A 25,806-nucleotide genomic window follows, 5' to 3' on the forward strand; every position below is an offset into this window, starting at 1 on the left:
AGCCCAGGCTGGAGGGAACAGGGCCACCTGTCCCCACCCCGGAGGCTCCCCAACCGGTGTGCGCCTCACTCTCCAGGCCAGTGGGGCTGGGTGGGCTGACTGCCAACTTGGGTCGGCCCTTTGGCCGCCTCTCATCCTGTCCCGGGACTGTCACTGGTAACCAGCATGGGGACGATGACTGTTCGTTGCATCACATTACCCCGTGGTGTGTGGTTGTGTCACTGAGTGCCACACCACGGTCACCCCCAGTCCCTGTCCCTGTGTCCCTGCATCCCCATCCTTGTGTCTCCACCCCCACGTCCTTGTGTTCTCCCTGTGCCTGTGTTCCCACGCCTATGTCCCCGTGTATCCCTGCCCACGCCCACCCCTGCCCATGTCCCTGCCTCCATATCCCCATCTTCAGGTCCCTGTGTCCCTGTCCCTGTGTCCCCGCACCCACATCCAGGGCTGCCTGTTCTGTGTTGAGCAGAACGCTGCCCTGGTGGCCAGGACAGAGCAAAGAACTTGCAGTGCCCCCCACCAATGGCAGCCCCTCCCCCAGCCCCTCCTCTGCCAGTGTTGGCGCCTGACCCCGAACCCCCTACCACAGATCCAGCCTGTCCCCCCCACACGCCCCCAGGCAGCTCCTCCATGCCCAGGGGGGCACCTGGAAGGCCCAGAGAGGTGCATTCTCACTCCCTCTGAGGCTGTTCTACCACACCTGGTGGCCCTGACCTGCGGGTAGGTCTGGGGTCCCAGAAGCCCTCCCACCCCGCAACTGCCTGGGGCCCTGCCTCCTACTCTGCCTGATACAGACCTCAAAGCTGCCAGCCACAGGGGGCTTGGGGGGGGGGGCTCCAAGTAGGCCCCAGTGCTCCCAGCTCTGACCCGGGCTGCACCTGCAGTTAAGGCTGCGCGCGCATGTGTGTGTGTGTATAAGAGAGAGAGCGGAAGAGAGAGAAATCACACCCTTTTAACCATTTTAAAATTCAGTGGCTTTAAGTACATCCACAACGTCGTGCAACCACGTCATTGTCTATTTCCAAACTAGTTCATCATCCCAAACAAACGCTTCTGCCACTGAACCACAGCTCCTCCTGCCCCTCCCGGAGCCCCTGGTCACCCGACTCCACTTTCTGTTCCTGGGTTCGCCTATTCTCCATGTAAGCAGAATCTAAGCGGAATCCTGCAGAATTTGTCTTCTCATGTCTGGTTTATTTCACTTGGAATGATGTTCTCCGCATCTATCCATGCCGTAGCCTGTGTCAGGATCCCCTCCCTTTTGAAGGCTGATAATATTCCACTGGGTACAGACCTCATTTTGTTTATCTGCCCATCCATCAGCAGCCACTGGGGCTGCTCCCACCTTCTGGCTACTGAATAGGGCAGCTGCGAACATGTGTACAGATACCCCTTTGAGGCCCCGCTTTCAACTATTTTGTGTATATGCCCAGAAGGGGCACTGCTGCTCTCCCGCTGACCGGCCACGCACGGCCAAGCAAAAGGATTTGTGTCATCTCCAATGTGCCACGAGGCCCAGAGGACGTCCCAAGGGTGCCACCGAAACACCCAGACAGGCAGCGTTCGTTACAAAAGACATCCTGAGACCTCAGAAAAGTCATCTAGGTGAACTGGATAGGCCCAAAGGGGATCAAACCTCTTCCGAGCCCTTGGCAGTTTCCCCCAAACACCCAGCCTGAACGATTCCCATTCTAGGAAGTAAGTACAAGTGGTGGCCGACGGACCACTGCCGGGACCGAGCGCTCGTAGCTCTCCTCCTCAGAGAGGCAACGTCGGAGAGACCCGGGGGCCTCCCACCCCACAGAGCTCCTGTCTCTGCAGAAACACGGGAGCGCGTGCTCCCAGGTTCTCGGGGTGCCACAGACGGAGCTGTGGCCTCAGGACCTTCTCTGTGGGGCGCCGAGAACGGAGATGGCAGTGCTCACACCCGACACTTAGGAAGCAGCCCGACAGCATCACACGCCCACCCAAGTCCAGCCAGGTGGTCTAAGACGCTCTCTGTTCCCTTGAACCTCCATTTCCTGCCAGCGCGTGGGCGTTTATGCATCCAGGGTCTGCTGCAGGCCAAGGCCAGGCTGCTCCTGCCCAGTCCCGCCTCCACGGCCCACCCACGCCCCGGCGAGGCGGTCACACACGTGCGGCAGGTACCTTTCCACGGGTCAGCCACGCTGATGTAGGACAGGAGTCCGCAGAGCATCAGAAACGCCACGACAAGGAGAATCACGTTCCGCTGCAATCTCGACAGTTGCTTCCACTTCTAAGGGAGAGGCGGAGATGACGTTTCGCACTGCCCTGCAAGTGGCGGTGGAAATCTCTCGGACTGCTCCGTGCTGGGCCAGGACAGCGACTGGTCGCCAGGTCCGTGCTGAGTTCTGCTTCAGAACCGGGGGCTGCTCTGTGCCAGCAGGGTGGGGACACTCCAGAGAGCCCAGCGCATGGGGAGGTAAGGCGAGACAAAAGCCAAAGGAGAGGCCGCTCTACTGCGCGGGCAGTGGAGGGACGCCCGCCCCTCGCGTGCCCTATTCGGGCACCCAGCTGGCCTGGCACCTGCACAGCCGAGACCAGCAGGAGCATGCCAGGGGTCAAGCAGGCTGGGTTCCTGACCAGCTGCCCCGACAGAGGTCGGTGTGCTCAGGGAACCTTGGGGGTGTCAGCGAAAGGGCCTGGGTGGCACCAGGACTGGTCTACTCAATCCCCCCTAGGCCGATGACAGACGGTCAGTCTCAGGAAGTTAACTCATGACAGATTTTCCCCCCTTCCAGGATTTGTGATTAAGCTTAGTAGGCTGTGCCCTGAAGGTGTGTGTGCGTGAGGCAGCTGTGTTCTTCCGAAGGATTTGAGGCTGAACTGGTTGACGGGATGGGATGATGGGTGCCCGAAAGCATTAAGATTGGGAGGGACCTTCAGTGAATCGAGCCACAGGCATCGTCAGTCATGAAATGATGGTCATTTCTTGTAATGTGGCTTGACGCCAAGTAGACTCGAGGCCAGGCTGAAAACACGCCTCAGAACCTGGTTGGGTCTATTTGGAGAATTAGGTGCTTCCTCTCCTCTCCACTCCACCTTCTTTATCATATTCATGGGTTATTTCCTCTGCACTGTTTCGTGGGCTTCAAAAGATGCATTAGGTAGAGCAAACATTTCCCCCTGGCTAGCAAAGAGGAACTCAAGGACGGTGGGATTCTCCGTGACAGCCCCCGTCACTGGATTCACACGTGCCTGTTGGGCTCTTTACGCCGCAGAGGGAGACTGGTGGTTTCCGCTGGGCTCCGCGACAAGTCCTCGACCACGTTTTCTCTGTGTCGTTCCTGCTGTGGTGATGTAGCCCCAACAGAGGGAATTGGTCTCCCCCAGGGCAGGTTTTCTTAACATTATGCTTGTGTCATTTTGACTTCCTAGTATGCTTTTTAAGGAAATGTGATTTCTTGGATGGATGAGAATTTTAAATTCATGAAAATATCTACCAATTATACAAGATAAGTACACCCCTATCCATGTAAGAAGTATCCCAGCGGAACTTACAGTATCCAGTGGAACTTAAGTTACATTGTGAATGGAAATATCATTATTCCTATGGGCAAAGTCAGTTTTGTGCTGCTCCATGTGTACAAATTCCTGAGGTGGGTTTCAGCTCTTCCTGTTGGGCAGCATTGTGTGTTTTCCTTGGTCCTTGTCCTGCCGCAACAAAGAGACACGGTAGTGAAGCAGTTTTATTTAAAATTACGTACTTAAAAAGGGAAGAAGCGTGGGCAACCTCAGGGAGGAGAGGCACCGTGAAAGTTTATTTAAAGAGGGAAAGCGCACACTCGGAGAAAGGGGAGCGTGAGCTACCTCATAGGAGAGACGCTGAAAGATCGGCAAAGTTTCATTAAAGTTACTTAGAAAGTGCAGGCGACCTCAGAGAGAAGCGCATCTGGAAAGGTTGGGGAAGAGTTTTACAGGGGGTGCGGATTTCCAGGAAAGCGACTGAGGGCCAGGTGCGGACCGGCCAAATGGCCCCGCCATGTTCATCTTTGATAAGACATTCAATTTCTTCTTTTAACTTAACACAAGAAATTTTCTGCTTTGATTCCTTTACAGGGTATCAGTTTCTGTCTGGAATCTGGAAGAATATCAATCAAGACTGCCTGCCCGGCCTCCAAGGTGGGCTGAGCCACTGTCCGTTCGATTAGAATACAATCTTAGCTTCAAGATAGAATTCTTCCTGAATAAGCTGTGCCTTTTAGCAGGTGCTAAAGAAAATCCTAAAAGTTATGTTCTACAATTGACACAACAGAAGCATAAACTATGCCGATACTTGTATCTGGGGAGTATTCAATATCTAGGCCGAGTGCCTTCCCGGCTCTCTATTTTTAACTGGCTTACTCTTTGCGTCCCTTCTCGTGGGGGGACTCCTTCTCTTCCCACTCCGCTCATGTCTGTTTTCCTGCAGAACATGGCTACAAAACCAAAGTGGGCGAATGACCACGGAATAAGCCCCCTACACTCTTGGCTTCTGTGGCCTTCAGCTAGACGTTAGTGACCTCAGGCCACAGCACACTCTGGAGTCAAGGGCCCCAGTCCAAGGGAGTGCACCTCCAATTCTGCCATGCCCTTCCCCAAGGCGAGCACGTCCCTGCTTGGGGGTCTCTGCAGGCGGCCCGAGAGGGCAGCGCTCCTAGTTGATCTGCGTTCTCTATGTCGGTACCGGCCTTCTGTTGGGTCATCCTATCTCGGGGCTGCGGGTCCTGGGTTGGGGGCAGCACCAGGCTGCTCTGCAGACCCATTCATGAGTCTTGACCCGGGGTGCCTGGGCACTTAACCCTCCAGCTCCAGGCACACCGATGGCTGCCACTGCCTTTGGAACCTGGCATTCAGGCAAAGAGCTCCCGATGTAGCATCAGTAGCAGACGCAGGATCTGCCGGGCTCCAGGACTCCCTAAATTATCAGGATTCGTGGGCGCCCATGCCATGGATGCACAGCCTCAGCATGTGCAAACCTCTCCCGTGCGCAGGCAGCCAGGGTTGCCACCAGCCCGGTATCTGCCTGCCCCATCACCTGTGCCCCCCGCGTGGCATTGTACCCGTTTCGTTGCTCTGCACATGCTGTGTGCAGCAGCTGGCGGTGCCAGGTCCGCCCTGGAGAGCTGGTCCAGGCACAGGCCCCTGAGGCCGCGGAAGAGCAGGCGGGCCCCGGGGGCTCCAGCCCTTGGAGGCCGCGGAGCAAAAACCGCAGCGCCCAGCTGGGTCAGTCGCCAGCACTTGGCATTTACTGTAAATTCCCGTCCATGGAAGGTCGGGAGTTGTGGGGCTGCTCAAGTTCAGAGCGTCCTAGGCGCCTGTCAGGTTTGAGGTGGTGGGGTGGGTGGCCAACCGTCCTGACTCCTGGGCGCAGCGCCCGTGGGAAAGGGCCCGGAGCACTCCCAGCGCGCCCCGGTCGGGTGGGCTTCCAGGAGCACCGGGCTGCAGACTGCAGGGAAGTCGTGGACGGTGCTGGCACCCGTCTGATGTGAAAGAACAATTATTTGAAAATAAAGCGTTTTACAAAGCGGGCCGTGTCAGTAGTTTACCCAGCTAAGTGCTTATGCAGAAAAGAGTCTGCGCAGCCGTGGGCCGAGCCCCACCCGGTGCCCCAGGCCCCCCTCTTGCCTGGGGAGCAGAGGCGGGAGAGGAAGGCACGAGGTTGACCCTGAGGTTGGCAAGACGGGCAGAGCGGGGGCAGAGCGGAAGCAGAGCCCTCGTCTGGGCTTTGGGCGTGGGTCCACCTCTGCCGTCACACCCGCGTCAGGACAGCTGGGTGCGGCCAGAGCACTTCCAGCCACCGGGGAGTCGGCTACATCAGCTCACCACCCAGAGAACATTCTTCCCGTGGGACACCAGTGTTTCCTAAGGGGCTGTGGGCTTCCATGGGGAAGGGAGGGGGCAGGTGTGACGCGTCTCAGCCGCAGGCTGTATTTTCTGCAGCCTGTCACCTCAGCTGGGGGTGCATGTGCTGGGGCCAGAGCAGCGAAGCCAGGGATAAGGGACCAGGGCCGGCCGGCGTCCGCAGCCTCAGCCAGGCTGCAGGGCCGCAGTGTGGAGCTGTGGTCCCAACAGGGAGGCTCCGTCTCCTGCAGGAGAGCAAAGGAGCATGAGCTCAGGATCCTCCACACGTGCTGGCATGCTGGGCACAGCATGGCGCTCCCAGCTGGTGGGTTCATCAGCCACCCCAGGAGGCCCCGGATTGGTGCCACTGGCTCCTGGGCGAGGCACATCAAATTCAGCCCAGACCAGCTGCAGACAACGGGCCGAGGCCTCAGGGCAGAAAACTCAGGCATGCAGGCGGACTTCCTGGAGCCAGCTCTCCCTGGCACAGCCAGCCCCTGTGGCGGTGAGTCGGGCCTCTTCCGCTGTCCCCCTCAGCTGGGCAGTGACTCCAGCCCCATCCCAGCTACTGGCTCAGCTGCCCCTTTACATGTCACCGGGGAGGGAGGCAGGCGCACTGTGCCTCCCCTGGCTTCCTCATGTGTGCTCTGCAGAAGAGCTCGGAGCCTGGTGCTCACCACCTGCTGTGCATAGGGGCCCCGTGGGCCTCGGGGCAGATGGGCGAGGCCCCTGCTCTCACCCAGGGCCCACCTGGCAGTCTCCCCACAGCCCCATCGCGCAGGGCCCCGAGTCCCTCTGCTTCCTGCCAGGTCCCCGCAGGAAGCCAAAGAGCCCATGGGCCCTTGGCAGGCCCGGGGCTGCTGGTGTCCTGGGGAAGCCGCCCTGGGGAAAGGCCCACCCTGTGTTCCTTCTGTGTTCTGCACACGCTGCAGCCTGTTCTCCTGCCTGAGGCCTGGGTCCTGGTTGCGTCCCCGCCCCTGCGTACCTGGGGTGGCAGATGTGGAATGAGTCAGGGCTGCAACACCCTGGCTCGGTTCTCATCCAGGATAAGTGGGGACGGGAACCCCTGGCCTCGAAGGTACACCTCCAGACCCTGGAAACAAGCAAATTACAATGGGAAAATATCTACTGCTCAGCTCCCAGTAAAAGCCCCACTTGAGCCTGCAGCTAGTGAGGCTCCCAGGAACAGGGTGAGATGCCACCTGCAGACCCAGGCCAGTTCGAGCCTTCCGGAAAGCTGAGGCTAGAACTTTCCAGAGATGGAGAAGAGCAAACACTCCTCCCTCAGTGAGATGCCCACAAAAGTCTGACTTACCCCAGACTCTGACCTGACCTGACATAGCCTCCCCACCCTTCCCAAGCCCTGCAAGGGTCTCTTGACACTACCCTCCTCCCATGTCCCAGAAGGTCCTCCACCATCTAAAGCACTCTTTGCCCTGTTGGCAAACTGAGGCAGTGCTGTGCCTCTCTAGCCTGGCACCCACCTCTCCTGATCTTCCCCAGCCACAGAGCCTAACCCCAGAACGGCAGGCAGCGCTCACCTCTCCAGAGTAGGACACCAGAGGTGAGATCTCACAGACAGCTGGGGGCTCTGCACTGCTGGGCAGGCTGTGGGCGGGGAGGACACGTATCAGCACCTGCCCAGGGGTGCAGAACCTGAGACCTTCCCCCAGCACAGCCCATCCTGGAAGCTGGCCCAGCGGGCCGACCACACACCCAGCTCCTGCAGCTCTTTCCTCTGAACTCCTGGGGCCCTGAGCACACTTCCCTTGCCCAAGGCATAGGCCCTGATTGGGGCTGGAAATGCACCCGAACAGGCATCCCTCACAGAGCCCAGGCAGGCAGATGGAGGTGGTAGCTGTGCACAACTGCGGAGATGGACACCTAATGCCCTTCCTTCCCAGCCCTGAAGTCACCGGCTTGGCTACATTCTGAACGTTGTGCCTGGTTCTTGGCCTCACGCAGAGCTTAGGAATGAGCAATGAGCACTGCAGCCCCCTCCCCCAGGGCCCACATGGATGAGGGACTGGCCGAAGGCTGCATGGCAGTCACTTCATGACTGGTCTGGGCACACAGCCACCTGCATTCAGTGAAGGGCCAGAGCAGAAGCCGCCACCACAGTCAGACATCAGCAGAACAGCCAGGCCATGGGGCTCGGGCCCTGATGACTTGACACCCTTGTCCTTGGGGCAGCACCTGGGGGCCCACACTCACCTGGGCATCTCTGGAAGCTGAACCCCGTGTGCATCCAGGAAGTGGGCGCCTGCCTGCAGGGCCCACCGATAGTGCTGAGCTAGCAGGGCGCGCCGGGCCGTGGACGGCGTGTCCCTGTCGGCCGAGTCAGCATTCTTCAGAGGAGAAAACTCCTCGTCCCGCAGCACTTCAAAGGCCACAAAGTTCCTAGCGGGGAAAACAGCTGGTAACCCAGTGTCATGACCCAGAAGTCCTGGTCCAAGCAGGCGAAGGCCGGGCTAGGGTTCCAACCAACAACTGGGTTGGTCTGTTGTCCCTGGCACAGCGAGGCCTAGGGGGGCCCCACCAGAGCTACTCACTTGTCTGGGGCTTGCCTTAAGCCCTCCCTTCCATTCCCACCAGCCAAATTCTGACCCTGAGACCCCGGAGTGAGGGCCAGACACCCTGGGAGACCCCCAGCAACCTGGCCTGGAAACAGGCTTCTCACTCCAGGTGAGAAGCAGATGGAGGGCTCAGGAGGGGGCTCAGGAACCCCCAGGCCCACAGCTCCAAGGATCCCAACCCCCCATGCTCCCACCAGGGGCTGCTTCCTTGGCCTCCCCGAGACCTGTATGCAGCCCCCAGCCCCCCACGGCAAAGGGGCATCCCATCAGTGCCACCCCCAGCATCCCCGGCCTCCACTTCCCTGCCCAACTGGGCTTCAGAACCCACCACCGAGTCAGGAGGAGGAAAGAAGGAAAAAATTCATGACTGCTGCCACTAACTTAGCAAACTGGAACACATCAAACACAAACTTCTCCATCTTTATCCCGTTTGGTTTTATCGGCTTTACCGGATTCCCCTCCTCATCCACGTACGGGACCTTCTTCACAGCCACGTGTGGCGTCAGCAAGGGCTCGAACTCCCTGAGGAGACAGCAGGACAAGGAAAGGAAAGACACAATTCAGACAGGACAGCCTGGGAGCCCCATGCTCGCCTCTTAAAGCCCAACCACAAGGACAGGCTGGCAGATTGACCCACGGGGCACAGGAGCAGTAGACACTGAGCACTCGTGCCCAAATGCCAGGAACCATCGGCCACCTGGGTGCCCAGGTGGAATGGCAACTGGCAAGCCAGAGGGCCACAGTGCAGGAGAGGAGACGACCTTGGCCACAAAGCCTTATGCCAGCTGCCAGGGCTCTGGGGCCCTCCCGCTTATTCAAAAGCAAGAACTTTTCTCTACCCCAATCCATGGGCGGGCTGTCACACATGGCCACACATGGCCCCACAGGGCACCGGTCAGTCTTCAGTCACTAGCCAGGCCAGCCCTGGTCAGCACAGGCCACAGACTGCTCTAGCCAGATCTCACTGCCACCAGTGCACACCTGGTGACCGTCTGGAGGAAGCCCCGAGTGAAGAAATGGTTGCAGATGTTGCCTGCGCTGTAGAGCAGGCTGCCATCAGGCCTACGAAGCTGCGCGGTCTCAGGGCTGATCTCACTGTACTCCACCACCTGTGGGACACCGTCCACCTGGCACACCACGCCCACCGGCTCCTCAGGGTATGCCTTTTCCACCACCTGCAGCCAGAGCAGAAGGGCTGGGCAGGCGGGGCCGTAAGAGGGGCAGGCAGAGGCAGGGCAGGGCGGGCAGGGCGGGCTAACCTTGGCCCCACAGTCTGCGCCCTGCAGCACGCAGAAGCCAATGAAGACAGGGTCGGCCAACCGCACCAAGATGTTGTCTACGCAGTACACGTGCACAAACTCCACCCCTCGGCGCTCCATGTCCTCTAGGACCTGGTGGTCTGCCAGCGCGCAGTACAGGCCCCCATTGCCATCTGCGCAGGGAAGAAGGACGGCCCCTGTGAGGGTTTCAGCCAGGTCCCAGCCAGCCAGTCCAGGGCATGTACCAGAGGCAGCTGTCACTACCCAAGTAGTGCTGCGGTTGTTCACAGGACAGACAGGAATCGAGGCTCAGAAAGGGGAGGCTATTTGCCCAGAACCACACAACCTCTAGCCTCACATTCTGGCCTCTGTCCCAGACCTCCAGCCCCTAGCTAGGGGTCTGTGTCCTGGGCCAGGCAGTCCCATCTTGGGAGGCCATACCTGGGGCCAGAGCAACCTTGTCTTTTCGCTCCAGGATGGCCTTGCCATCAAAAGTCACTGCAGGCAGCATACGCTGCTCAAACATGACCACATTGTTGGGGTCCAGACAGAAGAAGTCCTGCTCCTTGAAGAACTTGACGGTGGGCCCCAGCGTGAACTCACTCGTCATGATGTACCTGCAAGGGGAGGCAAGGCTGGGCAGGCCTTTCAGAGGGCCTGGCCCCTCTGACAGATGGGGCTCGAATGGGGGCTGGCACTGGGGTCCAGTCTGTGGCCAGGGTCAGCCCTCAGTCAGGGTTGAGTGCTGGGGGTCAAGTCTCAGTGTGGGGCAGGGCTAGTGCTGCATGGGGACCGTGGTGGGGAGAGGGGACGCAGGGGCTGAGGTAAAGCAAAGAGGGCCCACCAGGGTAGAACGCAGCGGGTTCCGTGGCGCTCGCCAGCCAGCTGCTCGACCCGCCGGATCCGTTCTGCCTGCAGCTGATACAGCGTCTTCTGGCTGGGCAGCCCCACCTGATACATGCCCTTGGGGTAGGTCACACCGAGGCGAGTGCCCTGCCCACCAGCAAGCAGCAGCACAGCCACCTTGTTCCGGGAGATCTGGTGGAAACCTGGGGGCATGCAGTGTCAGTGTCATGTAATGCCCCCCACCCCAAAGGCCTGCCATACAACCGCCCCTTCATTTCAGAGCAAGCTAAACTTACTCCTGAGACTCATAGTTCTGACAGCCACAGGACAGAAACTTCCAGATAACTGATCTCATCTAAGCCAGGACCCCACCCAAACCTATCCTTGCCTCTTGGGTTCTTCAGAGAAACATCGGATCACAGATGTACAGTTGGGGAGTGGGGTGCACCTTGGTGCACCTGCCCCACCTCCAAGCCAAGGGTGCCCCTACGCTGGCAAGGGTGTGACAAGAAGCGTATGCAGTTGTGCAAGGGGTCAGTGAGGCCAGCGGGCCGGGCGGTTGGCCATCCAGGTGTGCACATGCACAAATCTCCCGAGGGGGCACCCGCCAGCCTGGCTGTATTTGGGGTCTCGTCACCCCAATCGCGAGGGGTCCGTGGGAGAGGGCAGGAGGCTTCACAAAGGCACGCGGCACACAAACTCCACGCACGGCCTCCGGGGCCACTCTGGGCAACGCCCCGCCCGCCTACCTTCCGACTCCCAGAGCCGCCGCATCCCGGCGTCGCCCCGGTACGCGCTGCCCACGCGCTCGGGAGGCAGGGGCCGCAGGCGCGCGGCCAGGTCGGGCGCCGGGCCCGGGGGGCGCGCGCAGGCCGCGGCCGCGCGCCGGCAGTGCTCGCGCAGCGCCTCGGGCTCCAGGGCCGCCAGCTCCGCCAGCAGCGCGGCGCGCGGCCCCGGCGCCAGCTCGGCGCAGAAGCGCAGGAGGTGCTCCTGGCCGGCGCGCTGCAGCCGGGCGCGCACGTCCTGCTCCGAAGCCATGTCGCCGCGGCCGGCCGCCGCGTCGGCACTCGTGACCCGCGCGCTGGCCGGCGTCACGCGACCCGGCGGGCAGCCCCGCCCCGGCCCGGCGCGCCCCGCCTCTGCGCCGAGGCCACTCCGAGCGCGCCCCGGGCGCCCCGCCCCTGCCCTCTCTGGGGCGGCCCGCGAGCTTCGGGGGGGCGTTTGCCGCAGTGGTCGGAGGAGCCCGGCCGGCCGCCGGGGACGCCTGCGGTATAGGGGCCCCGGCGCCCCGAGTCCGGGAGCCTCAGCAGGTTCTGCGGCACCCCTGGCCCGGACGCGTGAGGGCTGACTTGAGTTGTAACGTACCCCGTTCTCTGTCCACAGCCCCGGGGCAGGGACACCTGCGGAGAGGCTGGACCTGTCCCTGCACAGGACCCGGGCGCATTTGCCCGGCCACCTGGAGGCTGGGCTGGGCCGCGCGGGGGAGGAGCCCGACCATCAGCAGGCCCCGCCCCCTCCCTCTGTCCCCCGTTCTTCTTCGTTTCCGTAACCAGAACCCCAGGCGTGGCCCTTGCCCTCCCTCATTCTATTTACCAGATTTTGAAATGTGTTGCTGTTTATAAACTCCCTGGTGAAAAATATGAAGTAGTTTCTGCCATATGGGGACAAAACTTACTTTTAGAAACTAGTCTTAAAGCGTAAAAGTAATACAAGTACAGGGTTAAGATAAGTTCTAATGGCACTTTGGGACCCCGATGAAAAGTAATATCCCCCCCAGGCCTGACACAGCTAATCCCCGTTAAAAATATTTGTGTCTCCAGGCAAGGCAGGTTCTGCTCTCAGGCGCCCCCAGCCCTCCCTGGTTTGCAGGACGAGCTTTGGGGTGGGGGGACTGTAACATCTTACGGACCCAAAAGTTCTCCAAGGATGGTCTTAGGTTTGCCTCAGGGCCTTTGCATTTGTCTCCCTCCTGGCTGGACCATTGTTTTCCAGAATGTCATGACTTCCTGCCCCTCTTCAATAGGTCTTTGCTCAGGAGTCAGCACCCTGGGGAGACCCTCCCAGGCCCTCCCCCCTCCTATGTGCCTGCTGCCTTTCTGCATTCTCTGCTGCCTGGCTCCCCGACGGGAAGTAAACTGCACCAGAGCTGGATGTAGTTTGGTCCACTGCTCCACCCCATCACTTTAGACTAATACCCAGCCCGCAGCAGGCTCTCCGGAAATGTTTGTTGACTGAAAGAATGAGTATAGGATCCCAAGCCTAGCTCGGTGACTGGGCCACAACAAGTGTCCAGGGACAGTGTAAAGCCGGGGAGGGGAAATCCCAGGGCAAAATACCGAGCTGAAACCAAAATCAGTTGGAGGAAGAAATAAGGTTTAAAACCCATTCATTTATTGCTTACAAGAAGTCATCCTGCATCTCTCCCTCCAACTGCAGCAGATGCAAGCGGAAAAACTCCCCCCAACCTCTTCAGTCCAAATAAGCCCTCGCTCACCCACGTAATTACCTACTGATATGGAGATGGACTAATTCTCTTCACCCCTTGGAAACACCTGTTGGTATGGAAATACACTAAAGCCGGGCAAGAGATTCTGGAAATACTGCAATTTTACCCACAGTTTGCTTAATGAATGAATGAATGGTCCACTCCAATCGTTTACCACAGCTGAAGAGCAGTTTGGAGACGTTGGAGGTGGAAGGTGTGTGGAGGAGGTAGGGAGTCAGGGAACAGAGCACCTCCCCCAGGCCAGAGCCTATGGGAGCTCTTAGCACCCCTGCACACGGGTGCTGGAAGGCAGGTGCCAGAACTTTAACTCAGGGCTCATCTCAGGACAACCCCTCAAGGTGGGGCTGGGGGTGATATCACAAGGGTTTGGACAGTGTAACATGGGCCCCTGCAGGGCCAGGAGAAGGGGAGCTGACCCACCCAGGCGGACAGACGGGTGCAGACAGGCAGGCATGCCAGTGAAGGAGAAGTGAGCTACCACCTCGGGGACCAACCACCATGGGGATTGCCTTCCCTTTGTTAGGGGGGGCATTGTTTATTTTCCTCAGTTCTTCTCACTGACAACAAAGAATTGAAGGGCAGAGACACAGTCGTGAAGCAGAGTAAAAGTTTTATTTAAAGTTATGCACTTAAAGAGAAAGTGCAGTGGAGAGAAAATCCTGGTGCAAAATACCTCTAAAGCTGAAATCAGCCAAAGGGAGAAATAAAGCTTAAAATCTGCTTATTGCTTACAAAGTATGGTCCGGACCGTTTCTCTTTCCTGCTCCGGCAGAAGCAAAACCAGTACCTCCCCTCACCTCTCAGGTACAGAGAAGCCCTCGGTTGCCCAGGTAATTACCCATTAATATGGAGATGAAGTTCTCTTCACCTCTGAGGAATGCCTATTGATATGCAAATGCGCTGAAGCCATACTTTTCTCCACCCATGAGGACTAAAGTCAGGCAGGATATTCTGGAAATATTACAATTTTACCCACAGCAGGCAACTTCAGGGAGCAGATGTGCCCTGAAAGGTTTAAGTTTTATTTAAAAAGAGAGAATGTGCTGGCGACCTCAGGCAGAGGTGCGCCCTGAAAGGTTGAGAAAAAATTTTATTTAAGGCAAAAATGTGCACACTTGGAGAAAGGGGAATGTGGGCTACCTCAGGGAAGAGGTGCCTTGAAAGTTTGGGGGTTCCCCTTTTAAGGATTTTTCAGGAATGTGACAAAGGGCTGGGGGTGTGGGCTTGTCAAGCTATCCCAAGATGTTTATCTTTGATGAGAGACAGTTAAGTCTCTTCTCTTATCAGTCCTCCAGGTAATTCTGCAAAAAACTTAACACAAGAAATTTACTGGTCTGGCTCCTGCCCAGGATAGCAGCTTCCCTCTGGGAAAATATCAATCAAGACCACCTGCCCTGCCCCCAAGGTGGGCTGAGTTATTGTCTCTTTGCCAAAGGATATGTGAAGGATCTTAACTTTTAGGGTTTTAAAATGCAGTCTTAGCTTTAAAATGGAATATTTCCTGTTTTTGCTTTGCTGTTTATAACTGGACTTGTTTGCTAAATTAATTGTGATGCTTTCCTCCTGCACAGATTGCAGATTACTTGATTGGAGGCTAGAGGAGGAAAAAACAGCATATAGGTTAAAGAATAAGCTGGCCTTGTAGCAGGCTAAAGTAAATCTTACAATGGCGCGATCTAATTGACACAGTGAAGACATGGGCTGCGCTCAGATGCTTTTCTTTATCTGGGGAATATTTGGACATTCCAAGTTACTCCTGGCCTTTGGAGCTTCAACTAATTAACTCATTAACTTTGTCTTTTCCGGCTCTCTAGTTTTAACTGGTTAACTCTCTGAGTCCCTTTTTAGTGGGCTTTACTGGCCTTATTCTCTCTCCACCCTGCTCATATCTTTTTTCCTGCCTAACACCTTTGTCCTCGAGTTTGTCCATAAGGTTCAGGGGAGCAGCAGGGTCAGCACAGGTCCCTGGTTGTCACTGCAGGAGACCAGAGAGCCCTGGGGCAGGCTCAGGGACTGGGCAGCTGCCACCCTGTCCTCCATGCCCAGTGCTGGGCAGGGGACAGAGGAGCTGGACTCCCCTGCCCATCTCCAAGGAACTCCAAGCTGATACAGTGAGAATGTGATCGCAACAGTGGGACAGGTGCCTCAGAGAGTATAGGGATCACAGTGAACCCAGAGGGTCTGGGGCTCTGGGAAGCCCCCGGGTGTGACAGCAAGGCTGAAAGCTACAGTTAGGAAGGTGTCTAGCCAGGCTGGAATGCAGGGTGGAAGGAGGAAGTGGTCAGAGTTCAGGGCAGGAAAGATTCTGGGGCCACGCCTTAGCCCCGCACCCAGAGGCGGCTCCACTCTAGTCTCTTCTATACCTTCCTCCAGTGCCGATCCAGAGGCCACCAGGAAGTCCGAGGGCTGAGGGGCTGCCTGCCCCACAGCTCCCCATGCTCGCAGGCAGAGCCCTGTTCCCTTTGCACAGGGGAGGGGGGAGGGGGCTCAGGTTCACAGTGCCCTGGCTTGGCCTGGACACCACTGGCCATGCTATCCTGAGCTGCAACAGTGTCCCTTGCTGCTGACCACTAGCCTCCACACCCACACGAACCCCAGCAGCTGTCCCCAGGCTTCGCCACCCCACGGTCTCACCCTGGTGTAGCATCCCATATGTGGGTAAAATTGAAACATTTCCAGATTTCTTGCCTGGCTTTAGTACATCTGCATATCAATAGGCGTTCAGTGGTAGAAAGAAGTCTGGCTTCAGTGCATTTGCATCTTTCCTCAGGGGTGGAGAAGTTCATATATCAATGGGTAATTACCTGGGCAACAGAGGGCTTATCAGTACCTGAGAGGTGAGGGGGAGGGCCGGTGTTGTGGCGGCTAGAGCAGAGAAGACGGCCTGGGACTGCAGTTTGTGAGAAATAAACGGGTTTTAAACTTTATTTCTCCCTTTGACTGATTTTGGTTTTTAGGGGTATTTTACCCCGGGATTTCCTCTCCCCGGACTTACACCATACAAGGACGGTGTTTCTTCTGAGGCCCCCACGATGAGGTTTCCTGTGTGCCAGCCACCCACTGAGCACCCACTGTGGGCTAGGCCAATGCCAGGCCTTGGGGTGGCCCTGCCCTGCTCCCAAAGAGCACAGAGACTCGCAGGGAGAGAACCACCATGGCTAGGAGAAAGCATCCCCGTGCTTTGAAGGTCAGGACCCCCAACCTGACTTCTATGCACCAATCCAGTACCTAAACAGAGTTTTGAAGGATGCACAGCAATCAGTCAGGAGCAGGCAAGGGAGGGTGTTTCTGGTAGGAGAATGTAAGTCCGGGGAGAGGAAATCCCGGGGCAAAACACGTCTAAAAACCAGAATCAGTCAAAGGGAGAAATAAAGTTTAAAATCCTTTTCTTGCTTAACAAACTGCAGTCTGGGCCCTTCTCTCTCTCCTGCTCCAGCAGAAGCAAAACCGTCCTCCCCTCACCTCTCGGGTACAGATAAGCCCTCCTTGCCCAGGTAATTACCCACTGATACAGAGATGAGCTTCTCTCCACCCCTGAGGAATGATGCAAATGCACTAAAGCCACGCTTCTTTCCACCTCTGAACGCCTATTGATATGCAGATGTACTAAAGCTAAGCGAGATATTTTGGAAATACTACAGTTTTACCCACAGAGAGCCCCCATATGCAAGGGCCCCGAGGTGAGGGAATGCCAGGTACCCTAAGGCTGGGGGACCAGGGAGGTGCTGAAAGGAGAGTGGGAGGGGGATAAACTGTAGGACAAACTGGGTGCTGTCCTGGGACGGTGGCCTGTCCAGCCACTGATGGAGAAGGCGGGGCAGCGGTGACTCCGGTTCACTCTTTCTAGGTTCCCAGCACTTTCCCACCAAATCCGTCACCACCAAGGAGTCCTGCCTTTGAGGGGTATGAAAATTAATAAACGGTAACCTCATTTAGAGTGCAGTTCTAATGAGGGGGAGTTCAGCAGGGGGAGGCCTCACCCTCAGGAGCGCTTCCCCGTCCTCCCCAGGGGAGTTGGGTTCCTTCCCCCTAGCGACAGCCCACAGCCCGGCTTTCCTGCAACTGACTTTCCTTCTAAGTAGCGTCGCCCACCTTGCGTTTTCTCTGAAGTGACGTTTCTCTCCCTTGTTCACCTGTCTATGGTTTGCATGGTGTTCATGTCCTGCATTGTAATTTCTCTACTATTCCTGAATAAACTCATTTTGTTGGTAAAATAACTGGCAGTTTTATATTTTAAGGTCAACAGGGGTAGCCCCAGGGGAGACATGGACACAGGACATTCCCTGGCCAGGGTAGCTGCACTTACAACCTGAGACAGAGGCACCAGTGCCTTGGGGCCCAATGACCCAGAGGCCCAGGTAGGAAAGCCACCCAGGAGGCGCTGGAGAGAGGCCAGAGGACCAAAGCAAGCCTGTGCAGGGGGCTTGTCTGGAGGGAGTGTTTGGCGACTCTGCTGATTTAACCCTAAAGATGAATGGTGTGCACAGAAAGCAGCTGGTAATACATGAGAAATTGTGGGAAAAATTGTAATATTTCCGGAATATCTCGCCTGGCTTTAGTACATCTGCATATCAACAGTTATTCAGTGGTGGAAAGAAGTATGGTTTTAGTGCATTTGCATCATTCCTCAGGGGTGGAGAGAAGTTCATCTCTGTATCAGTGGGTAATTACCTGGGCTGGGAGGGCTTATCTGTACCTGAGAGCGGAGGGGAGGGGAGGGCCGGTTTTTGGCTTCTGCTGGAGCAGGAAGGAGAGAAACGGCCCCGACTGCCGCTTGTGAGCAATATATGGATTTTAAACTTTATTTCTCCCTTTGACTGATTTCGGTTTTTAGAGGTAGTTGGCCCCAGGATTTCCTTTCCGCAGACTTACAGCAATGCTCAGTAGCAAAGTGCCCATGTATGGGGATATCTGGGGAAACTGGAGGGATGGATGGGAACAGGGTAGGGCCTAAGGAAGCAGGCAAGGGTGAAGGCAGAGGAGCCCAGGCAGATTGCATTTGGGGTTCTTCCTTGGCGTCAGGAGGATCCTACCAGTCAGTCCTTACACGGACCACAGGCTGAGAGCCCTGGCCACGTCCCAGAGGGACAGAAATTACCCCGAATCCTGGCTGGAAACAAAGCAAGGGCCTCCGGGACGCACGGCTGCCTGGCCAGTCTGAGCAGCTATGAGAACCAGGAGAGCCGCTGGAGGAGGGGTCCAGTCAGAGGAGGAGGCTGGAGTGGAGGTGAGCTGGTCACCAGATGGGGATCTGGGGACACAGGAAAAAGTGGCTTTGTCTTGCAGCGGGCAGGAAAGGCCAGGCTATCCCCAGGGGCCAGGGGTGGAGCTGGCAGCTGGGCAGACAGAGGGGCCTCTGTGAGGCGCAGCGCCCAGCAGGCTGGAGCCCACAATCCTCTTGGGGCCGACCTGGTGCAAGAGAAAGGGACCCCAGAGTCAGAGCCCGGGCCAGGGGACCCTCAGGGAAGAAAGCCCAGGGGAACGAGAGGGGGAAGGTGGTCCCTGCGGGGGGGTGCTTTCCATCATTATCCCAATAGGCCACCTGGGGACAGACTGTGTATAGGGCACCAGGCCCTGCCCCTCGGAGACGTGGCTGGGCGACCAACCCCAGGGGTGAGCCCGGCGGAGAGCTGGTGTGGGGCTGGGGGAGCAGAAGGGGTGGTCCCTTGGGGCTCGCTACCCGACCCGGCGAGGTGGGGATGGAGGCCAAGTGGCGGCCCACCCCCATCCCCGTCACTCCCGTGCCTCCGTGCGCGAGCCCGGCCCCTCCCAGCGCGGCGGCGGGAGCGCGCGAGAAGGGCTCCTCTGCCGGAAAATCAAACCGGGCTGGTGGCCTCTCAGCCAATCCGGGAGAAGACGGGCCGTCCGCGGCCAATGGCCGCCGCGAATGCTAATGATCTCTGACGCCACGAGGAGGGCCCATTCAAAAAGTCCCCGCTATTGTCGCGGCGGGTGGCGCGCGCCGGCCGGGACCTGCCGTCGGGCCGTGCGGGGAGGGGACCCGGACGCATCGGTGGGGCGCGGCAGGGACCCAGCCTGGGCGGGTGCCCATGGCCGGATCCGCGATGGCCGAGCCTTGCCGTGAGCCGTCCGCGCCCGTGGCGGGCACGGAGGGGCTGCCGCGCGCGTTCCTGCAGAGCCTACGCACGCTCTTCGACATCCTGGACGACCGGCGTCGCGGCTGCGTGCACCTGCGCGAGATCGAGTCCCGCTGGCGGGGCGCCGACACCCGCGAGCTGCCTCGCGGCGTGCTCGAGGGCCTGCGCCAGGTGGCCCCGGCCAGCGGCTACCTGACTTTCGAGCGCTTCGTGGCCGGCTTGCGCACCTCGCTGCTGAGCGCCGACTGCAGCCCGCGGGGCCCGGCGCGTGCCCCGGCCCGGGGAGGCTGCCCAGCGCGGCCAGGGGCCCAGCCGCTCCCGCCGCCGCCGCAGCGCCTGCTGTTCGCTCCGGCAGACGAGCCGCGGACGGTCCTGGAGAGGAAGCCCCTGCCCCTGGGCGCGCCCCCCCCAGCGTCCGGCCCCGGCGGCGCGGCCCGGGGTCTGGAGAAGCTGTGTGTCCTGGCCGGGGCGGCAACCGGCCCAGTGGAGCCCGAGCAGCCCCAGGGCGCAGCGCTGGAGCGGAGCCTGAGTGCAGACGCTGGTGAGTGCTGGTCGGCCCTCAGCCCCGCCTCGTATTCCCCGCGGCCTGCCCCTAAGGCCGGAGGTCCGGAGGTGCTGCCCCTGCGTCTCCCACTGGGCGTACGGGGGCCCACAGCTCTTGGTGGGCTCCTGAACCGGGGAAACCTGGCTGAGACCTGGGGAAGAGAGAGGCCTAGGGCCTGCCCCCGTGTGCCCAGAAGCCAAGGGACTAGTGGTTGCCTCGGAAAAGACCACTGAGAACCCATTCTGAGCCAGACCCGAACTGGGCCCGGGGAATGCTTGTCCCGCACCTGGGGCCCTGGGTCTCTTTGCTTAAGCAGAGACTGTCCCTCCGGTGAGAATGAAAGGTGGCCCGCCAGGCTGGGAGGGGCCCCCCTGGCCTTGGGGTCCTGTGGTAGCCCGGCAGCTCCACCAAGAAGGCCTGCCCACTGCCCCGGACCAGGGCAGGGCTGGTGTGAGCTGCTGGGGCGGGGTGGGGGTGTCAGGAGGACCTGGCGCCCTCACCAGGAATGGCAGACTGGTCGGTGTGCCTGTAGCCTGGTCTTGGAGGCCTGTGGGCTGTGCTACCGCTGACCCCCCGGGGAGACTTGACCCACAGCCCCTGGGGACAGCCGGCAAGCTTCTTACCTGGCTTCCAGTCCAATTGGCAGAGAGAGGAGATGGCTGAATAGCCCCCTGTAGCTGCCCCCACCTCATCCCCGTACCTGCCCTGAGAACAGGACCTGGGTCATGGTTAGGGGACAGGCCCTCAACCTGTTCAGCCTGTGCACATGCCCTCTAGACCCCTGGCAGCTGCCAGCCCTTTTTTCCTGTCCACTGGTCTGCCAGACTCCTTGGACGCCTGTTCTGGCCTTGGCCGTGTTCCCAAGCCCCACCACTTCTGTTTGAAGCCACAGCAGGCCCTGCTGGCCTAGTGGACTGATCCAGCAGCCCACCCCAAGTGGGCCTCCCCCATCCCGGCTCCCCCTGCTCCCCATTACTCAGCTTCCCTTTCCCCATGGTCGGGGGTCTTCCAGGAGTGGCTGGCCCAGGAGTCCAGGGCCAGTGCCATCCATGTGGCTCTACACATTTGGTAATCAGCTGTGGGATTGGGGCTGGGGGGCATCAGGCCTATGGTCCAGCACCGCTCTGCCCCGTGTGGCACCAGGCCTATTATTACACCCCTCTGAAGACCAGACAGGGGCAGCCACGTTGCCACTGCCCACCATGGGGCAGCATTAGCTTCAGGCCAGGGCACTCACTGTCGCCTTTGCAGGAAGAGAAAGCCACACACACACACAGCCCTGCGAGGCAGGCCCTTTTTTCTTGTCCTCTGTTGGGGCTCAGCATGCACCAGGACTGCCCAGGCCTCAGAAACAGGCTGCTAGTGCAGGCCTGGGCAGGGGAGGGCTGTCTCTGCCTGCTGGTCCAGCTGGACATCCAGTGTGCGCTTGTCCAGAGACCTGGGAGCTCCCTTTAGACTTGATAGTGCAGACCAGACCCAGAGGCCCCAGGGTTGTCCCCCTAACCTCCCTCGGCCTGTACCTCCTCTGCCAGCCATGTGGCATGGCAGGTTGGAGCATGAATTCTGGGCCTGCTTGGAGCCTGCCTGCCAGAGCTGGCTGGCAGCCCACAGCCACCTGGTGCCAACACTCTGGACATGTCCCTCCCAGGCACGCCTGCACCCTCATCTCGCATCACCTGCCTGCTCCCGCTGCCTGGCGCTGGGGGCATGGCCTGCAGAGCCATGGTGTGGACACAGGGCTGGGGAGCCAGGCACGTGTCCTCCCCTCCCCTCTGGGTGGCCCTACACACACTGCCCCATCCCCCAGGGAGACCGCTGGCCTTCAGGATGTCCTCACGGGGCAGCGCCTGGCTCACTGGCCCCAGCAAGTGGACATATAAGCTGTGCAGTGCCTAGTTGCAGGCTCAGTGTGCTGCATACGCACAGTTGCAGAGGACAAAAGTTAGGTCTCCAGCATTCTGCCTGTTCAGACTCATGGCACCCTTAAAGGTGCCGGGCAGATCGGAGAAAGGAGTGAAGACCAGAAGCCCGGCCTGCTTGCTCTGCTCTGTGTCTGGCAGCCTGTGAGCCCCCAAGGGGTGCCTGAGGTATTCTCAGCACTGGAGGTGCCAAGACCCTGGGCCTCAGGGAGCTCACACCAAGGGTGCATGCACACATGTGGTGTGTGCACAGACATGCAGTGTTAGTGGGCTTCCCCAAGGCAGGTATGAGGGGAGCTGGTGGGGGTCAAGTGGGGAATAGGCCCCAGCCGGGCACAGAGGCAGGTGTGGGTTGAGCTCGACTAGGCATCCCTGGTAGTGAATCACGCCCTTGCCTCCTACAGGTGCAGTGGCCTGCAGAGCCTGGGAGCTGGGTGTGGGGGATGCCCAGCGGGCCCCCCGTGCCCGAGGGGAGCGTCGGAGACACACCATCACCAATGGTGTGGACTGTGACCTTGTGAGTGGGGCTTGGGAGCTCTTTCCAGCTTGCCAGGGATTGGACTTGACCTCCATGCTTGGTCTCCTGGACCACCTTTCTGCCTGGGAGGGGGCAGCTGGGCTTGGGCATCTGTGGCAGCAACACTGGCCAGTTCTAAACATCTCCCCCCTTCTGGGCTTGAGTCCGCTTAAGGATGGCCAGGGTCAGGTCAAGAAGTCCTTTAGGGAGAAGGCTGCCTGGATGGGCTGTGCAGCCGACTGGACCCCCTCCGCAGCACCACCCTCGCCCCAGCCTGCTGCATGAGGCCCACCCTGAAGAGAGGGGTGCTAACTTGGGGCAGTCTCCTGAGTTCTGCAGGAGGCCAGGACCCCTGGGAGGTGTGCTCACAGCGCAGGGACACGCGAGGGCTCACGCGTGCAGATTGTGTGTGCTGAGTTGCGTCGCCGTGGCTCCTCGCGCCATGTGCAGGCGTGCACTGCGCGCGCTTACTGGGTATGCGTCCGGTGTGGCAGCTGAAGCAGGTGAAGGAGCTGGAGCAGGAGCAGGAAGTGCTGCAGCAGGGCCTGGAGATGATGGCGCGGGGCCGGGACTGGTACGAGCAGCAGCTGCAGCGGGTGCAGGAGCGCCAGCGCCGCCTGGGCCAGAGCAGGGCCAGTGCTGTGAGTGCCGCCCCCACCCCAGGCAGAGTGCCCTGCCCTGCTCAGAGGCCCCCCCACCTGGCCCTGGACGTAGGGCTCCCAGCTCCAAGGCCCTGCAGCTGTTCTTCCCCTCAGGAGGCTGGACACCCCTACTGGGATGTCCCCTGGGACCCATGCTGCTCTGGAGCACACATTCCAGCCAGCAGCACCCCTGGGTTTTTTGAGCTCTGAGCAGTAACTTTTGGGGGCAGGAGGGCCACCTTTGGGGACCTCTGTCAAGGTACAGGGCTGGCCCTGCTCTCTATCTCCTCCCCTGCTTTCCTACCAGGACTTTGGGGCTGAGGGGAGCTCCCGCCCTCTGGGGCGGCTGCTGCCCAAGGTACAGGAGGTGGCCCGGTGCCTGGGGGAGCTGCTGGCGGCGGCCTGTGCTGGCAGGGTGAGAATCCCCCCCAGACCCCTGTCACCCACGTGGGACCCCGACCCAGCTCGGTACCACCCCTCACCCTGATCCTGGAGGCCTGCCTGACCATGCCCTCCCACAGGCTCTGCCCTCATCTTCCTTGGGGCCCCCCGCCTCACCCCCAGCCCCAGACTGGCAGCAGCAATCCATCCTCAAGCTGAAAGAGCAGAACAGGCTGCTCGCCCAGGTGAGGCCCATGGGTGTGCGGGGCCGGGGCCGGGGGCCCAGCAGACCCTGACCGCCCCCCGCCACCCCCGCCCAGGAGGTGGCCGCCAGGAGCGATCGGATCGCACAGCTGGAGCAGGAGAAATCCTCCCTCATCAGGCAGCTGTTTGAGGCGCGTGCCCTCAGCCAGCAGGACGCAGGGCCGCTGGACTCCACGTTCATCTAGCCGGCCACTGCACGGACACGGGGACCTCAGGGCCGAGGGCCGGCCTGGACAGAGCCCTCCCTCTTCTCGCCCAGGGTGGGCTTCCCCGGTGGACCCAGCTGATGGGCAGTGCCCCAGGATGCCCTGTGGCCCCCGACAGACTTGGTCCCGGCCAGGGGTGCTGACTGAGGCAGGACTGGATATGCTACTGTCTGTGGGCAGTGGGGCCCCTCTTCTGTTTACCTGCTGTCAGGCAGCTCCGCCCCCATGTTTTCCACTGGCCTGGCTCCCCTCTGACCCGGGGTCTCCAGTAAAAAGGTACTGGTCACTCAGCTGCGCTTCTGACTGTGGCCAGAAGAGGGAGCTGCATGCCAGTCACTGGGGCCCTGGAGTCCCAACCCTGGGTATCATTCCCCGCCTGGAGTAGGGGTCTCTGGGGGGCTGGGAGGCCCAACAGGTGATTGGGCTCTTCCTCAGCCAGGAGGAGCAGATAAGAAGGGTTAGAGGGTATTCCCTAACACAGGAACTTGGGGAAGAGTGGTCAGAGTTAGTGCCTGGGCCAAGGCTGGCCTGCTTGACCCTCCCCAACAGACCCCAGGCCCTAAACCAACTTGAATTAGCTGTCTGCCCGATGGAGCCCCACAGAGCAGCTTGTGATCCAGGCTCAGGGTCTGCCAGGCACTGGCTGGGGCAGGCTGTGGTTACCAGGATGGCTGTGGGTGCCCCTCCTAGTGGAGGGCCCCGTGCCCCCGATTGGCGGTATGGGTCCCCCAGACTTGCCCCAAGGGCCAGGCACCCCCACCAGGACCCACTCCACAGAACTCAACGTTCCCCAGGTTTGAGAACTTGTCACACCCTCTATCCCCCATCCCCGGCTGGCCCCAGGTCTGAGCCACTAGGGACCATTTCTGCTCAGCCACTAGAACAGGGAACCACAGGATTCAGCAAGAGGCTGGGAGCAGGTTCCCCATCCTGGGTCACTTTACCCCGTACCAGGCCTGCTCTTGGGGGGAAGCCTCTGCTTGGCTGGCCTGCTAATGATGCCTCTGCCCCAGCAGGAGCCCATGCTCCATGCCACTGTTCCCAAGGGGACTTCCCAAAGCCGAGGACCAAGGATGTGGGGTGTGGGCATGTATAGAGTACAGGGACCCTGAACACCCAGAGTTGGGGGTGTGCAGCTTCCTGCAGCCCTGAAGGGTGCCCTGGCAGCAGAGGGGTCCTGGGTATAGCAGACCCCTCCCCGCTAAGGTACTCTCCCCACTGCCTTCAAAGCCTGCAGGAAGTTGGGGTGGTCCCAGCTCAGGAAATCAGCCCAGTATGCAAGCTGACTGGAGGCTGAAGGTGGGTTCTCCTGGGGCCCCAAATGCCAGGAAGGAAAGGGAGCAGGTACTGAAGGGCAGAATATGGCCTCCAGCACCCAGGCACACTGATGATACAGTGGTCAGACGGGCGCTGGCCAAGGAGAAATACCCCCAGGCAACAGGTTGCGGCCTGCCCACCAGGACCTCCCCAAGGCCTGCCTTCTGGTTTTTAGGCTGACCCCCTTCCATCCCATGACCAACCCTCCCCACCAGCCCAGGTCCTGTCCCTTCACTGGGAGGCCTCTGCTTGCAGCTTCTCCGGGCCTGCCCTGTAACATTCCAGAACTGAAAACTGCCCTCCATTCCTGGAGCCCAGCCCCCTCTGGGCTTTGCAGGTGCCGTCCCATCTGGGAAACCCCCTTCCCACTGGACCTGGCTAGCTCCTACCCAGCCCTCCACTACCAATGGGGTGATGGACTCTGCAGAGGCCAGACAGCCTCCAGGCAAGCAAGCGTGGAGGCCCGGGCTCCCCTAAGAGTGAACACCACACCTGGGGGTTGTGCATTTCCTCTGACCTCACAGAACTGGGGAGGCGCGAGACAACGGTGTCAGCCCCCAGGGGTGTCCTCCATCAGGACAGCCTCCACCCACACACAAAGCTGGCTTTTGGGCTGCTGAGTAGATGTGCACTCCGCCGGCCACAGAAGGGGCCTGAGGGAGGCTTCTCTTGGCCCTGGTGCTCCACACGGAGCAGAAATACACATCCTCTTCGTTTACGACCTGGAAACTAGAAAATCACTACCTGAGTGGCTGCAGAGGTCTCAAGGCGGGGAATTGGAAGTGGCCCCCGAGCACAGCTCCTCAGCCTCTCTCCACCGAGGCCTGGGGCCAAGTAAGTCTCCTGGGGCTACCATGCACTGTTGGGGAGCTTCCTTGGCTTCTGTCT

General features: G+C 59.7%; 3 protein-coding genes across 9 annotated transcripts in view; 1 reads left to right on the top strand and 2 right to left on the bottom strand.

Annotated features, from left to right (window-relative positions):
* The window catches only part of LCNL1 (lipocalin like 1), a 104,387-nt gene that overhangs the window by 12,197 nt on the left and 66,384 nt on the right, over positions 1 to 25,806 (bottom strand). The gene's annotated exons all lie outside the window — the stretch shown is intronic.
* On the bottom strand, positions 951 to 11,998 carry UAP1L1 (UDP-N-acetylglucosamine pyrophosphorylase 1 like 1). Of its 5 annotated transcripts, XR_012124834.1 has the most exons (11): positions 11,275 to 11,590; positions 10,524 to 10,728; positions 10,121 to 10,296; positions 9,680 to 9,852; positions 9,402 to 9,595; positions 8,802 to 8,942; positions 8,059 to 8,244; positions 7,386 to 7,452; positions 6,830 to 6,937; positions 5,629 to 6,089; positions 3,698 to 5,483 (listed from the first exon to the last, which is right to left on the bottom strand). XR_012124834.1 is itself a non-coding variant. In XM_073221112.1 (10 exons), the coding sequence occupies exons 1-9, from the start codon at positions 11,561 to 11,563 to the stop codon at positions 6,854 to 6,856; spliced, it is 1,515 nt and encodes a 504-aa protein (XP_073077213.1). In that variant the 5' UTR covers positions 11,564 to 11,590; the 3' UTR covers positions 951 to 3,675; positions 6,830 to 6,853. The 5 variants fall into 5 exon arrangements, 4 of the variants coding, with proteins under 4 accessions (XP_073077213.1, XP_073077219.1, XP_073077216.1 ...); XM_073221112.1 differs by lacking the exons at positions 3,698 to 5,483; positions 5,629 to 6,089 and adding an exon at positions 951 to 3,675; XM_073221118.1 differs by lacking the exon at positions 11,275 to 11,590 and adding an exon at positions 11,891 to 11,998 and having other exon boundaries at positions 3,698 to 6,089.
* SAPCD2 (suppressor APC domain containing 2) lies at positions 18,973 to 23,891 on the top strand. Of its 3 annotated transcripts, XM_017675747.3 has the most exons (6): positions 18,973 to 19,670; positions 21,997 to 22,109; positions 22,604 to 22,750; positions 23,058 to 23,165; positions 23,272 to 23,376; positions 23,452 to 23,891. In XM_017675747.3, exons 1-6 carry the CDS (start codon positions 19,082 to 19,084, stop codon positions 23,578 to 23,580), a joined length of 1,191 nt encoding a protein of 396 aa, XP_017531236.3. In that variant the 5' UTR covers positions 18,973 to 19,081; the 3' UTR covers positions 23,581 to 23,891. The 3 variants fall into 3 exon arrangements, with proteins under 3 accessions (XP_017531236.3, XP_073076990.1, XP_073076996.1); XM_073220889.1 differs by lacking the exon at positions 23,272 to 23,376; XM_073220895.1 differs by lacking the exon at positions 23,058 to 23,165.

The sequence above is a fragment of the Manis javanica genome, chromosome 2 (genome assembly GCF_040802235.1).
Source record: "Manis javanica isolate MJ-LG chromosome 2, MJ_LKY, whole genome shotgun sequence".
NCBI classification, from domain to species: domain Eukaryota; kingdom Metazoa; phylum Chordata; class Mammalia; order Pholidota; family Manidae; genus Manis; species Manis javanica.